The sequence below is a fragment of the Lissotriton vulgaris genome, chromosome 1_1, assembly GCF_964263255.1.
Source record: "Lissotriton vulgaris chromosome 1_1, aLisVul1.2, whole genome shotgun sequence".
Classification (NCBI taxonomy): Eukaryota; Metazoa; Chordata; class Amphibia; order Caudata; family Salamandridae; genus Lissotriton; species Lissotriton vulgaris.
Genome location: NC_141685.1, coordinates 738,427,390 through 738,442,952, shown reverse-complemented (window position 1 = coordinate 738,442,952; position 15,563 = coordinate 738,427,390). Strand labels below are relative to the sequence as shown.

The following is a 15,563-nucleotide window of genomic DNA, read 5'->3' as shown; positions in this document are numbered from 1 at the left end:
GCCAGACTCTCCCGTAATTACAGAGGGACCCGCCCAGACCACGGATCGAAACGGGACGGGATCGGGGGCAGGCGGAAGGGCTCGAGGAAGGCTTGAGGAGGGAAGTGAAACGCGCAGGAGGAGTGACCACCGAGGCAGGGGGAGAGACACCCAGGACAACTGCCGTGAACAAAAATCACTCTAAGGGCCCGCCTGGACAGGCGCCATTCACCTGCGACCCTACAGCACACACCAGCCAGCTTTAGGCGCTACATGCGCATGAAAGTGGGTTCACCGGCGGACTGGGGCTGAGACCTGCGTTGTGAGACACTGCCTGTAACCGAATACGAAGCGATTCTGTGGTAGCCTTCTTCGGCTGGGGTCGGGATTGGGGTGCGACTGCCTGACGGTCCACACAAGCGGCGATCGTGCACTGTGGAAAGCCCAGGTGCGAGTCTCCTCATATCTGCAGCACAGCGAAACCTCGGAACTGTGAGGTGATACTAGGAGCACTGCTGAAACGAGTCCAAGTGGGGGTACACTGAACCGCTGCGGAAGGAACCATCAAGAACGGCGCAGAGAGGCACACCATGGTGAAGAAAAACCGGCAGCCGGACTCGGCGGTGCACGCTACATTGCGCTCAGCCGGCCCCGAAGACCCATTGGCATCCTCTAATAACAAAGTAATTCCACCAACGGGGAATGGGTCACAGGAGGCCAAACTGAACCTAATCCTGACCGAAATAAGGGCCTCGAGGGAAGCACTGGAGGCCAGGATGGACACGATTTCAACTGGTTTATCTCTGTTGAAGGCCGACCACAAAAAACTGTCGGACAAAGTCACGGAACATAAGTTGGCACTAGATGATCTGGTCCCACAATCCACGGAGCACTCCACGGAAATAGAGTCCCTGGAACGTCAGCTGAAGGGATTACGGGACAGGGTGGATGATGCGGAAGGACGCTCGCGCCGCAATAATGTGCGCATTCTCGGAATTCAGGAACGACGCGAAGGGACTAACCCGACGCAGTTTATGGAGGACTGGCTAAAGACGGTGGTGGCTCCAGAGGATCTCACCCCGATGTTCAGTGTGGAGCGAGCGCATAGAATACCACCGAGGCCGCCAAAGCCGGGAGCCCCGCCGCGCCCGCTAATAGCCCGTCTTCTACACTACAAAGACAGGGACACTGTCCTGAGGGCAGCAAGAGAAAAGGCGCCGATAAGGTTCGAAAATAAAACGATCTCGATATATCCGGACTTCACCCCGGCAGTACAGAAAGCAAGGTCCTCTTTTCTGGGCGTGAAACGTACCCTCCGAGAGCGCAACTTGAAATATGTCCTGTTCTTCCCAGGCACGTCTCAAAGTTATACACGGGCACAAGACCTACTTTTTTGACACACTGGAGCAAGCATCGGAATGGATTGAAGTGGCGCTCACACCGGACGCATCTCAAGATCCTATGGAACACGTGATGAGAGAGGAGGAGCGGGCGGATTTGAAGACGAGGTCAGAAACGGGGAAACAGAAGGACACGGAGTCTGGAGGGCCTGGAACACGCTCACCGAGTGGAGGGGAAGGAGGGACGGAGACGGTACCGCTGACGACGGACGCACTAGCAGCACACGACGCCAGGAATGACGCAGACACACTAAGCAAGGGGAGCTCACGTACACTGGCTTCGGAATCGGACACTAGCCTCCAGCTGTTTCCTCGCATCACAGCGCAGATGACTCACAACTTTTGATCAGCTACTCGAGAGCCATGGGGTGGTAATGTATGCCTACGCCTAAGCACTCTTTTTCTTCTGACATGGGGGAGTGAAGCATGGGACCCATGTAGCTATCAGGGCGAAAAGCAGAGAGACCTTTGACCGAGACTCTGAGACAGTATGGAGGGGCACGCCCCCCAGGGGAAGGCAATCTGAAAAAGTGGTTTTACCCCTGTTGGGTTTTGTTGTTTGGTCCCGGACAGTTAGAAGAAAGGGACCTTATAGTTGGGAAATTACGCACCAAGACAGCACACGAAATGTGCCACACAATGTCACACAGGCTGATCACACTGGCGAGACAGCAAGAAACACTAAATCAATGTAATGGCGACAACTACCAGATATAAACTCTGCACGTGGAATGTAAGGGGTATTGGGTCGGTACATAAGCGACATAGGATATTAGCTCAGCTACACAGAAGACAGATAGTAATTGCATGCCTGCAGGAAACACACTTAAACAGCGCGGAAGAAGCCAAGGTGGCCAAGAAATGGAAGGGGCAATTTTATGCCACTGAATACTCTGCATTTTCCCGGGGGGTGGCTATCTGGATAAAAAATACGGTCCTGTTTAAAGAACTGGAACACCGAATCGACAGGGAGGGAAGATACGTATTTGTTAAGGGATTGCTGGACGGAGCTATGGTAGTTCTGGGCTGTATCTACGCCCCCAATACAGAGCAGTCAAAGTTCTTTGATGCAGTCAGTGGGGTGTTAGCAGAGTGGGCTGAACATGTCGGGGTGCTTGGTGGCGACTGTAATGCAGTACTGGATCTGGAACTTGACAGGTCACATCCCCCGTTGCACGCAGCAGAGAGCAAAAAACAAGCAGAAGCGTTAGCAAGGTGGGCGTCTGGCTGGGACTTGGTTGATCCATGGCGCATCAAAAACACGCATCACAGGGAATACACGTTCTACTCCCCAGCACATAAATTACACACGAGAATCGATCGTTTCCTATGCTTTGCTACATTGGCAGGGTCCGTAGAGCTGATTACACACATGGGCAAAACACTGTCAGACCACGCCTCAGTGGAGCTCTCACTACTTAGGGGAAAAATCCCTACCCCGATTCCGACCTGGCGATTATCCCCTGAACTACTAGAAGACTCTGTTTTCAAGGAGACATTGCAGACCGCCATTTCCAGATATTTCATTGAGAACCACAACACAGCAGGGTCCCGTCAGATAGAATGGGATGCCTTTAAGGCGACCATACAGGGTGTAGCAATGAGCACAAGAGTGGGCATCAAATACTTGGTAATAGACAAGCTTAAGGAAGTGGAAGGCACACTAGCTATGCTTGAAAATGAGGCAGCAGGGGCAGGTGGCAATCTGACGCAACTGCAGGAAGCTCACATACGGCACGCAGAGTTGCTGGAGGAATTGCGCGTAATAGACTATAGGGAATTTACATGCAGGCAACACACACAGGCGGATAGATCCGGTCCCCTACTGGCCAGACTGGTGCGTAACGCCCCGCCGGCGGCCCCAATAGTGGAAGTGAGGGACAGGATGGGGGAAATAGTCCAGACACAAATGGACATCAACGACACGTTCAAGGAATACTACAAGGAGTTGTATAGCTCACATGCACCGTTGTCAGACGCAGACTTGGAGTCCTTCCTGACGGATGTACCCATCTCACAACTCACGGACGCCCAGCGGAAACAACTGGCTGGCAAAGTAACCCTGGCCGAAATTAGACAGGCCATCAAGGGGCTGCCTAGGAACAAGGCCCCAGGGACTGACGGCCTACCGGCCGAGTTCTACATGACGTACATTGACACATTGGCCCAGCGACTGCATACGCTATACACCGTATCGATGGAATCTCACACACTACCTTCTACCACATTACAGGCGCTAATAGACTCCCTCCTCAAACCTGGTAGGGATGCACTGCAGCTGGAAAACTATAGGCCTTTGTCCCTGTTAAACACGGACTACAAAATCCTTAGCAAGATTTTGGCTTCGAGATTGTCCCAGTATATCCCGGACTTGATACATTCCGACCAATGTGGTTTTGTACCAGACAGGAGCACTGCCCTGAACCTCAGGAGACTGAGCCAGTAATGAATCTTGAGGGTACCAGAAATAACAATGAAGGGTGCATCTCCCTAGACCTCAAGCAGGCGTTTGATTCCCTGAGGTGGGATTACATGTTTAGGATACTGGGCAAATTTGGCATTCCCCAGGAATACATTGATTGGGTAACACTACTGTACCTACACCCCACGGCGCATGTTCGAACTAACCGGTGTATATCAGCGCAAATAGAAATACAGAAAGGGACACGACAGGGATGCCCATTATTGCCGTTACTATTCATAATCGCCCTAGAGCCTTTGCTGAGTGAGGTGCTAGCGCAAGCGAAAGGGATATCGAGACACTCCACATCCCATGTAGTTTCGGCCTATGCTGTCAACATTATTTTATACATTAAGGACATGACGGAAGGCCTAGAGCCACTCCCAGTAATATTTGAAGACTTCCGGGTAATATCTGGACTAATGATTAAGGAATTTAAGTCATACGGTTACGGCTTTAACACCTCCTTAGACACCACACATAATAGGTTTCTACCGCACTCTTTCAAGGTGGCACCTACGACTTTTAAATACTTAGGCATACAGGTGTATCGGAACACCCAGGACCTTTTGGATGGTAACTTGGGTAAAGCGATTACTGCGCTTAAAATGCAAATAAAATTCTGGAACACACTACCCCTGTCAATAGCCGGAAAGGTGGCAATTACCAAAATGGTGGTGCTACCTAGACTGCTGTACTTCTTCACTAATCTGCCTATCGTAGTTTCATTGTCCTGTTTCAGATCTCTGAACACACTTGTGACGGAATTGATCTGGGGGAATGGTAGGCGCCGGATCAGTCTGGCTAAACTCTAGCTCCCCACAGACAGGGGCGGTATGGGGGTGCCAGATGTAATGGCTTACGGTTACACCTGTCAACTCCAGTGGCTAGCCTACTGGCTAGCGGGACGTAACCTACATGAAATAGGCATGACTGACATGGACAGGAATAGGGGCACTCTACATAGACTGCTGTTGCCAGACGCCAAGACACCGGCCACGACGCCATACCTCCTGACACTAGCTCTTAAGCATTGGAAGAAAGCGGTCAAATACACTAACGCAGCGACATCCTATGCTCCCTCTATCCCACTGCTGGGGCTACCAAGGGGAAAAGGTGTCCTAACGGAACGAGCGCTCCAGGGATGGCAGCAGGCGGGAGTCACCCAGGTAGGGGACTTCTTCGCGAAGAACATTATAATGACACACACAGACTTCACTCACCTGCATCATACCCCCGATACGTTCTTCCTGTTGCACACATAGGTCACACGTTACATTATCTCGACATGGGCACGGGATGGGGCGGAACCACCCACGAACTCGCTTATCACAATGCAGTATTTGATGGGCACGGGTAGCCATCTGACGAGGTGGCTATCGGCTGGCATCAGAGATGGAAGGGCGATCACACTGCAACCTACTCGAACACGGTGGGAGGGGTATATAGGACGTGCAATGGGAGACAAGGAATGGGAAAGTATACTTAAGTTCCCCAAAAAAGTATTCCGCAACCCACAATTCAAATGTATTCAATTGATGATAGTGCACAGGGCGTACCTCACCCCCCATGCTTTGCGTGCCATGTTCCCAGACGCTGTGGATTCCTGCTCCAGGTGCAAGGTGAATGATGCTAGACTGCTTCACATGTTATGGGACTGCCCCAAGCTAGGTTATTATTGGACAACTATCCACACAATTCTGGCGAAGGTGGCCCCGGCCAGACCGTACTCAACGCCATTATACAGTCTGCTAGGTATCGGACACAGGGAAAGGAAGAGAAGCGCAGCCTCCCGCTTTGCTGATCTGGCGCTCTTACTAGGGAAAAGATTGATAACAATGCGCTGGAAATCGCTCAGGCCACCGGACCCAGAGGGATGGTACAATGAGGTGCTGAGATGGAGCAAGGCAGAGGGTACGGAACTGAGGCGGGAGGAACGCAGAGGGCTGAGGAAAACATATATATCATTAGAATGGGAGGCGATATTAATAGAATTTGAGGCTTGTGCGGGCTCACTAGTAGACTTGGAAAGTGGGGAATAGGCCCTTGTATACGGAACTACTGGATTCCTACTATTATAGAAGTAATGTGTCAGCGGGATGGAAAGGAGGGTTGTAGGGAAGTGGTATGTCACATGATCAGGCGAAAGTACACACGTGAACAGAGAGGACGGATGTTAATGAGCAAAATATGCGACGCAAATTCTTGATTATGTTTGAATTGTAATGCAGAAACGGAGTTGTGTGGACAACGAAATGCTAAGTGTGCAAGAAGGGGGGGGGTTAAGTCTTTGTTTTGGGGAGTTCGAGAACAAAAATCAGAAAATTGTAAAATGTTATAATAAATGCGCAGAGGGCACAGAGATGTAAATATATTCAATGTATATGTGAGACCTATCAGCTTCTCTGTACTATGCATTAGCACAATAAAGAAATTTTCAACAAAAAAAAAAGCCACCAGAGGGTTAAGAACAGGTTATTTTGGCGACTTTTCTGGTTCGCCCTGACAAGGATCGAGGCTGTTGCTTGAGTAGGGCTTCCCTCCTCCCCCCAACCAATAATCTAATTTCTTACGTACGCCAACGTGTTATATGTAAACACAGCAGACCTGTCATGCAGGAATTGACATACAAGTAGGATCTGACACTGTAATGTCAAAAAGGATGCTCGTAGCCCTAACCTGCATATTCTGTCAGGTTCAAGGGAGTTATCTCTGCCTTTACAAGTCAGCCTACGTTTTACTCCTCTGAGGCACTTTGCACCATTTTGAGACCTATTCAAATGCTAATTCCTGGCTGGCAGAAGTGGGAGAGCAAATGCAAGTTTAGACTCCAGGAACTTCAAGCAAGGAAAAATTTACTTTCTAAAAGTTACTTTTCTGTAACATTTGTTAAAACCCCGACTTCGCCATTGAATTGGATTTTTAAAAACATTAGAAATAATGATTTAACTATTTTTCTAGCTAGTCCCATTCCCAAGATCCAGTATTAGGATTTTAATTTGCACTCTGGTTTTCTACATAGGACAACTAGGCCTGCCAGTGAAAATAGCTTTTGGGTGCTAGTCTCTGTAGGGACATATTAAAGTTACATTTCTACATGTCCTATTTGTAAATACCATGCACCCTTTTGTGTGGGAGATGTAGTGGTAGCTTTGTAATATTGAAAAGGGAGGTTTTGACCCTACAAAGCATTTATTTTTACAGGTTGAAATGCAGTTTTTGTATTGCCACAGTCAGGCTACACTGCTACACTGTTACATCTGAAGACTTGTTGAACCATGTTACTGTAGTGGACAATAGGTATATGCAGTCTACTAATCACATTTAACTTGAAGGTCCTGGGTACATTTCTTGTACCATATACTAGCGAGTTCTCAGTAAGCTAAATATACCAATGAGGAATTTGCCAATTCGATCATGTTTAAAGGGGTAGCACAGACACTTTACCACTGGTTAGTAGGGTTAAATTGCACGGAGCTTTAACACCACCAAAAAGTATAGGGTTCATCAAAAGGCGAAAAATATGGATGAGACTACCACTCAGAAAACGGGGATTTCCTACAGCCACCAGGGTAGAAAGAATTTTCATATCAGACCTAACGTGTTGTTAAGGTTGGTGGAACGGTCACACTAGAGTGTTAAGCATTACCATGATGGAAAATTGGGTTGCATCACAGTTTTGATGAATGCCATGGTAGAAAGAGCGGTCACATCAGAGTTGAAAACGCCTTTGAGGTAGATGCAGTGGTTGCATCAGAGTGGTAAACATCACTGTGCTAGAAAAATTGTTTATATTAACCTTTTGAAGAATGGTGGCAACAGAGATGAAAAGACTACCCTGATATGGACTGTGATTGCATTGCAGATATATTTTCATGCTACTAGTGCTACCCTAGGCAACTCACCCAATATCACAATGGACTGTCCTCCGTCCCACTTACTCCTCATCTACCACTCCTGAATTTCTTTCTGTATAATTCCAAGATAGTTCAGGGGATCAAACTCAGCATAGATTGCACTTGGTGAACAGACTAGGAACTGTTCTCACTGTAGAGATGCACCGTTTCTTGTAATAATTTATACTAAAGGAGAAGTACCCGCAGAAATTGCGCTGTTGGTCTTGCAGAGACCTTATGAACTGATCAGCTGATATACCTCAGACGCAGAGGTCAAGTGCATACTCGACTAATGTTTTTGGAAGCGTCCTATTGAAGACCATTACAGAGCCTCGAACTTGGCTCCAGGGTCGTTTACACTACTTAGTACATTTCAAAAGTCTCACATGAGAAACTTTTTGGGATGAATGAGATTCAAGCATATTTTACAGCAGCTTGAGAGTGGAATCAAATAATGTGTTGTAACACTTTAACTAGAGGTGTGCGGTGTTGGAGGCCATCATATAGGTATCATTATCGTCCTTTGTGCCCTATGTCATGCAACAAATATTTATTTCTGCCTTGTAAACAAATTCTCTTAGTGAAATCTTAAATCTTTCTTTCTTATGAATCATATTTTCAGCTGTGTCTTGTTTTGTCTGGTTTCTAAGGTCTGGGTTGAATATATTTTATTTATGTAGTGTGAGATTGGAAATCTTTGGTGTTCCTGCCCTTGTCGTAAAAAACATTATTCATTGCTTATGGCTCCTGTTTGTAAGCAGTGTTTTTGTTTGCTACTTTTTTTGTGAAGCCTCTGTTAGTGTGTGGAAGGAAGGTGATGAATTGCATACTCTTGGGGCTTCTGTTTAGAGGGGCAATCTGTGACGTATGCACTAGCCTTTTATAGCCTATGTCCTTGTTTCTGTTTGGAAGGAGAGGGCTCATTGTCGATTCATGGTTGGAAAGGTATCGGAGTATTGCGTGCTAGTTAGTCTGTTTGGTGGTGCTGCTGTTCTTGATTGGGAGTTCAACAGTGTATTGTGTGCTAGCTGTGTTGCGGGCTGTATTCCCGATCCATGAACCAAACCTAAATCGGTTGTAAGAATGTGAGGTGGCCTGAACCATTTCTATCTATGGTATCCTTGTTCTTGGTTGGAAAGAGTGTTTTTTTTCTTATTGTGTCTGGTTGAAAATGTGTTTTGGTATGAGTCTGGTGTAATTGTGAAGGAAAAGTTTGTTGTGTCCTGTGCTTTGTGTTTCTGAAGAGGGGTGTGTATTTTACTGCTTTTTGGGAGGTCAGAGTGAGTGGATGTTTTGTGATGTAAGAGAGTACTTTAAGAAGAAATGATGAACTTGGAGTAAGCAGGATTCTGAAGTTGCAGTTAGTCTTTGTGTCTAGTTGATCATCAGTTTACCATTTTACGCGATCCATAACTGGAACAAATGAAAAAACTGCCTTACTCTGCACCCTCTCAAGCCAGGTATCTTAGGCGACGGAAGGCCTTCATTTTGCTTCCCCCTTATACCTTTAATTGCAGAGTATAGTTCTACCCAAAATCCTGAATGTGGACATGTTTCTCCAAAAAACACTGTTAATTTCAGAAATCCCCTCTTGGAGCCTACCTTGTGACGAGTAACTCACAACCTCTTCTTTCTGCATTTCCCTACAGTCCTATTCGACTGCTTTGTTTTGCAGACCCTAAGTACATCAAAAGTATGGGTCTTACTGTGTATGTTGTTTTCTTGCCGTTCAGACAGGTGCTGGTGGTTAAATTGCCCAATGGAAATGTGCACTTCAGTTTCTGCGGCGCTGTTATCCGCTGGCCATGCTGCCAAGGTTCTCAATACCGTCACAGTTTGCATCTTGACACTTCTCTTTAGATAAAAGGCATTGTGCAGTGGTGTCCTTTTTCTACTTCATGTAGCCCAGATTTCTCCAGGCATGATGGGGAGGGATCCATCCTCCATCATCTGTTGCTCTACAGAGCCATTATTTACTAAATATTGAGCAGGTGTCTACGTGATGCAACGTAATTTAGTAGTGCACATGCAAACCTTTAAAAATCGTTGGTAAATGTACGATGCTTTTTGCGTCACCTAAGTGCCTGCTCAGCGTTTTAGTAAATAATCTGCCATATATTCCAAGTTTTGACGAGATGAATTGTAGTCCTTTGCCTTGTTATGTGTTCCATGAAAGCTCATGCATTATACCCTGTCTGTTATTACTCAAAAGAAGTGCAGAGCTAGAAAGCTGATTAAATAACCCCCAGCACCCGGAAATGTACAAAGTAGGTTCCATATTTATTTCATGTAGAGTTTTGTAACCATATAACACATCTCATGCGAGTGCACAGGAGCTGCTGCAAACACAACGGTCACCGTGACCAAGTTTTATTTTCAAAGACACATGGCAATAAATAGACAATTCATTTCAATATTTATCCAGGAAACAAGACGCTGACTTTTTGTCCGACTGTACAAAATTTACACAAGGAATAGTGCGGGGAGGGACGGCTGGGGTTGGGAGAGTGCTTGTGACTGTTTCGTACAATAGGGTGACCATGTGGATTAAACAGGGCTCACTTGAGCTACGGCCTGAAAGGTGCATAACAGAGTACTCAAGCTGGCCAGTGCAAATTCAGGATCTGATGTAGACATAGTTTCCCTTTTGTGTCTCACTTCAAAAATCGTCCAGATCTGTCTCTACGTTTAGTTCCATCAGAGGCCATATCACATTGCACATAGTCCTTTTCTATGTGGCACAATATTATGACATTTCTGCAAGTTGTCCCCAATCATCTGATATATAATGTAGTATACAATTTGAAGGTTTTGCTTGGTGGCTGTTTTCATGGTCGTATTAACCTGCTTAGAGTAGAACGCTTTGGCAGGTTCCAGATTCGTCCTAAGAAGATCGAACAGTTCGTGTTTGGGCTGCTTTACCTCTCAAAACTATCCCAGTGCCAAGAAGCTCAGGCCAGTATGGCGATTTATACTCTCCAGTGGAAATGATTATGGTTGATTGGGAAAATCTCTTAGAGAGTCACTGGCCTATGGTATTCTATCCTTACATGTAGGCCTCTTGTCTCTTTCTAGAGATGGCTAGAGTTTTTGAGGTGCGATGCAGATTAGAGATGGGTCCCGTATCTCTATTCAATAGCCATGACAGTTGGCACTCGAGCTATAAGAGATGTCTCTAAACGCTCTGTTAGAAAGGCAGTGGGATCTGTAGCATATCAACTCAATGTATGATGTGCTTCATGTGTCATCACTGGGACTTGGAAAACCCAGCACAACTTGTGAATGTTTCATTTGTATACCAGCGAATGTGGGGATGAGGTTGGAATTCTAGGTTTTCTTAGTAATGCCTCATGCCTCTTTATGCATATTTAGATTTCTTTATGCCTTACATCGGCAGAGAGTAGAGGGGCCTGTGGAATTGAGGTAAATTTTGTGAATGTGCCTTATGTGTGGTTGTGGCCACCAGCGATCTAACTGTATTTGTGAATTTGTAATTTGGTGACCCTGCCAGAGCTCATCAAGCCTTGGGTAGAAATAAGCTTCATTCTCCCAAGTCATAGTGATTGTAGACTGTAGAGATTTGCAGTCTTAAATTAATCTGTCGCCATGTTGTGGGACAGCCTGTCAGGGAAAGATCTTGTGCTAAGTTGTGGTTAATGCCTTGAGAACTGTGCCAAGGTTGGCTCGATTAACAAATATGTTGCCAATATGACACTGTGCCCACTAAGGATGAGCCTGGCCATCTGGAGAGGCAAGCAGCTAGATTGTATTTGACATACAGTCAAAGAGATCAGGTAGTCCTCATGGAGCTGCAGTCATGCAAACATTTGTTTAAATGTGAAAGATTACTAGCTCCAAAGACAACATGCTTATTATGTCAGTATGTATGTTTTACTACAGAAATCAAGTTAAGTAGTGTGCTTTTTTGATGATCTAGTACTCTATATGTGGAATGCATTTCCATTTGCTGCCTATAGTGAACCACCAATTCAATATGTTAAAGTGCATGTGTTTCACGTAAGCCATCCTGTTCCATGGTTCTCCCAAATAATTCACATCAGCAAACAGTCTATTTAACTGCTCACCCATTATCTTAAAACTTTTTATTTGTCTTCAGTAGTCTCAGCATCCCCCTTCTCATCTGTAACTCTCACTTGTTCTACTGTTGTAGCCTCAGCAACACCATTTTTACAGACTTGAAAATTACCACTGCCATTGGTCACAACCAATTATTCATGGATTTACTTGTCTACACTCCCCTTCGTGCTCCTCACCATCTCCACTTGATGTTCTCACAATCCCTTCCCCTGCCTCCACTCCACTCAGAATCCTTCTCTTTATCAGTGCTTATGAATCCTTATCTTTGGTGGTCATCTCTAACCTTCAGTGAGCCATTACCAACTACTCCCCTACATTGTGGGCCTCCTCATCACTACTTCAGTAGTCCTTACTAGCCAGCTTCTTCAGTACACCTCACCTTTCTTCCCTCTTAAGTAGACCTCAATAGTCCTGCTACTTGTCCCTAAGTAACATCCTCAATAGCATTTCTTTTTGGCATCTTTCTCCATCATTTTCCCTGATCATCCTTTTGCATATACATCTTCTTACCTGGTCCTCTCACAAAGACAACCCACTGACCACCATCTTGTCTGTTTTTGTGGATCTCACATGTACTTTCCTCTATGACTGTCAACTGTTAACCAACAACCTCATACCACTCAGGAGGGAGTATGTGATCGCAAACTTCCCCTTGACACTCTAAAGAAGATATTTAAGAACTTTACCATGAAAGTTCGTCAGAGGTACCAAACTTTCCTATTGCTTGCTGCAGTGGGTGAAGATGATGTACCATCAAACTCTGCTGTGATAACAGGAAATCTCATTGACAGCTGTAAGGGTAACACAAAGTATGTCATGAGCTCAGTGAGCTTGAGCTAATCCCAGGCTTCTATCCTCCTTATTCGGATTAAACTGCTTTTATGATGAGGAAACTTGTATGATTATGCCTATATTAATGTACCTACAGAAACTCAAGTTCATGAACACACTTAAAACTCCATCTAATGCTTAGCATGTGCCTTCAAGATTGGATCCCTCCTATTTATACATCATTGGAAGATCATTTTCTTGAAACCATTGACAGGAGACTTTCTGTATATATGTACGAAAGGCGGGTCCCTTCTCTGGAATGATAAAAGGAACAGTTCCTACAATAAGACACAATTAATAGAAGTCCCAGTGGATTGTCACCTATCCGATATCTTTCTTACGGGATCATTTGTAAATAATCCTGTGTACGGATTTTCTTATGAGAGATCTAATTTTTAAGATGTTGCTGTGAGAGAGGCTTCTTTGGATTAACTAGTTTGGGATTGATTTGGCGACTGTGTCTCTGTGCTTTCTCTCAAGTAGAAGGGTCTTTGTTGAAATTATCCCTCAAGTGATCCTTCCTTATTACATCAAAAATGACCCTGTAGATGGACTGTTCCTATGCAGTTCTAAGATTATGCATTTGTGAACACCAGTTAGAGTTCCCTCTTTTGTATATGGGATGATTCAGCCTCAGTGTGGAATAGTGGCAAATCCTGCTTAAAATTGGTGGTCTATTGGAATGTCTTTTTTTATATCCCATTGTAAGAAACAACCTCTGTTACACTTGTGAAAGAGGTTTCGTTTAGATAGATGTCTGTCGTACATCCTTTGTATTCTCCTGCAAGAGCCATGCTCATGTCTAAATATGTAGTGTATCCCTTTTATTCGTAGACCTATGACTGCTTCTTCCTGTAGACTGTCCTATAGTTGAAGTCTCCTTTGGATGAACTTGCAGTAGACCCCTACTCTTGATTTAGAGATATGTGTAGATTATTCTTGTGGATGTGCAGGTAGGGGATAACATATTTCTTAGATAAGCATGTGGGACTTTCCTCAAATGACCTTTTGATTGAATTTGTCTTTGAGGAAAAGTGTCTGTGTGGTGGAATCTTGCAGTGATGTTACATGTAGTTTTTGCCTCTGAGACAAAATGCAAACTGCTTTTGAGTGTGCCTTGCACTATGGGCCACTACTCTCTACGTCACGCACATCCATGTGTCTAACATTTACTGGTGTTGTAAAATGGCCAACACAGTAATGCAGCTCATTGTAGACCCTCAGATATACAGAAGAATTGAGTGAATTTATGTGCCATCATATTTTAGCGGATATATTATTGGCACCAAAAAAAGGGAATATAATGTTAATGTTAGACATGTTCATAGAGTGCTCATACGCCAGAAAGGCCTCCCATGTTCTCTGCCCTTCTAGTGTAAGACTGTCGGTCTTACAAGCCATGAAAGAGACATGCTTTTGAGCATCTTCCAGTCCTCCAGTAGATGTTGTGAACAGATTATAGAAGCTTGTTGTAAAGTGTACATGCCCAGTAAAGCTGGGTTTGTCCACATGCTTTACTGTTTTTTGTATGCGTGGTACCTGTAGCGCCTATTTGATTGAGGAACTTAAGCTCAGTGAAGAGATGTTTGCAATAACTCAGTCTTGTAGGAAGAGTGGAGCCCTGCCACATGGTGCCTTGTGTGAGAAACGTAAACTTTATTCACTTAAAAACAGGTAGCCAGTGCAGTCCTATATGACCGGGATCAATTTTGGACCCTTCTGCATGTGCATGTGTGGTGCAGATCCTAGCAGCAGAGTTATACAACTTCCCACTTTATTATTGGTGGTGCTACAATAGAGAAAATAGCAGCTGTGTTCTCCAATCTAAAAAAATGCTGCAGGTTATCTCAGGCCTGTTGCTTCATCAAAGATCATGTCAAAAGCCAGAGGGTACAACTGGAAATTGCAGGAAAGGGGTTAACTGATGTGATTGTCCAAGACCCTTATCTTGCATCTTCCATTTTGGAGTACTGGCATTATCATCACGGATAGCTCTTATGAAAAGCAACCATGCTTTTTAGAGACCTAGGAATCCTCAAGTGCTCAGACAGTGTTCCCAAGCTCCAGAACCCATGACTGGTGTCAGATGTCTCAGAAGCGGTTTTCTTGGTATTAACAGTGTTAGGTGAAAGGTCAATATAGTCCTTGAGCTGAGATGGTTCGGTGCAGGTGTGTGGGCAGTGTGCAGTGCTCACAGCAGACTCGCCTCTCACACAGGTTGATTGAAAACACCTTCATGCGTGGAAACTGCTTAGCAGAGAAAGTGGGCCGGTAGCTGGGACTTTGAGCCTCGTAGGGTTCTCCAAGGCCGTTTGTGGTCTAGTGACTAGTGTCTCTCTGTTGACTCCTGAAGCCAAGAAAGCGAAGGAGAAAGCAGCTTTTAAAAAGGAGTGTGGTCCATGTCATCAAGCCAGGAGGCTGGGCTCGTGGGGAAGTCCGGATAGCCAACACTACTCCCTGTGGAGAGATCAGAGGTGGGGCCACCCGCCAAGGCACGCAGTGTCTGGCCCATTGCCTGTCCTCCGTGTGCATGTACTCCCACTGAGCTGTCCATGGAGTATGCCAGTCCATTTAGTAAAGGGGTGTGTGGAGGAAGGGAAGATATGGAGGAGGGAGACTGGGGGATCCCATAGGGGCTGCTGTCCCTAAGATCCTGGTAGGATTGTCCTGTTCCATCCAGTGAGAAGCTTCCATTGATCAGCTGACCACCTGAGATGTCTCCAACACTGCCATATATTCCATTGGTGTGGCCCAGTTCAGAGAGAATCTGGTCTTCTGTGGAAGGAAGGAAAAGAGGTATGAAGGTGAAGCTCGTAACCAGCCACCACAACAAGAAGGTTTTTCAGTTAATACTGCTAGGGTGCCAAAGGACATCATGCAATCAGTGATTTAATGTAG

The 15,563-nt window shown here is 45.5% G+C and overlaps 1 protein-coding gene across 1 annotated transcript in view; it reads right to left on the bottom strand.

Annotated features, from left to right (window-relative positions):
* Nucleotides 1–10,106: 10,106 nt before the first annotated feature.
* The window catches only part of LHX4 (LIM homeobox 4), a 43,666-nt gene continuing 38,209 nt past the window's right edge, over nt 10,107–15,563 (bottom strand). The window contains exon 6 of the mRNA XM_086936355.1: nt 10,107–15,440. Within this exon, the coding sequence (XP_086792481.1) occupies nt 15,046–15,440 (395 nt within the window). The 3' untranslated portion in view covers nt 10,107–15,045. The remainder of the gene's footprint in view (nt 15,441–15,563) is intronic.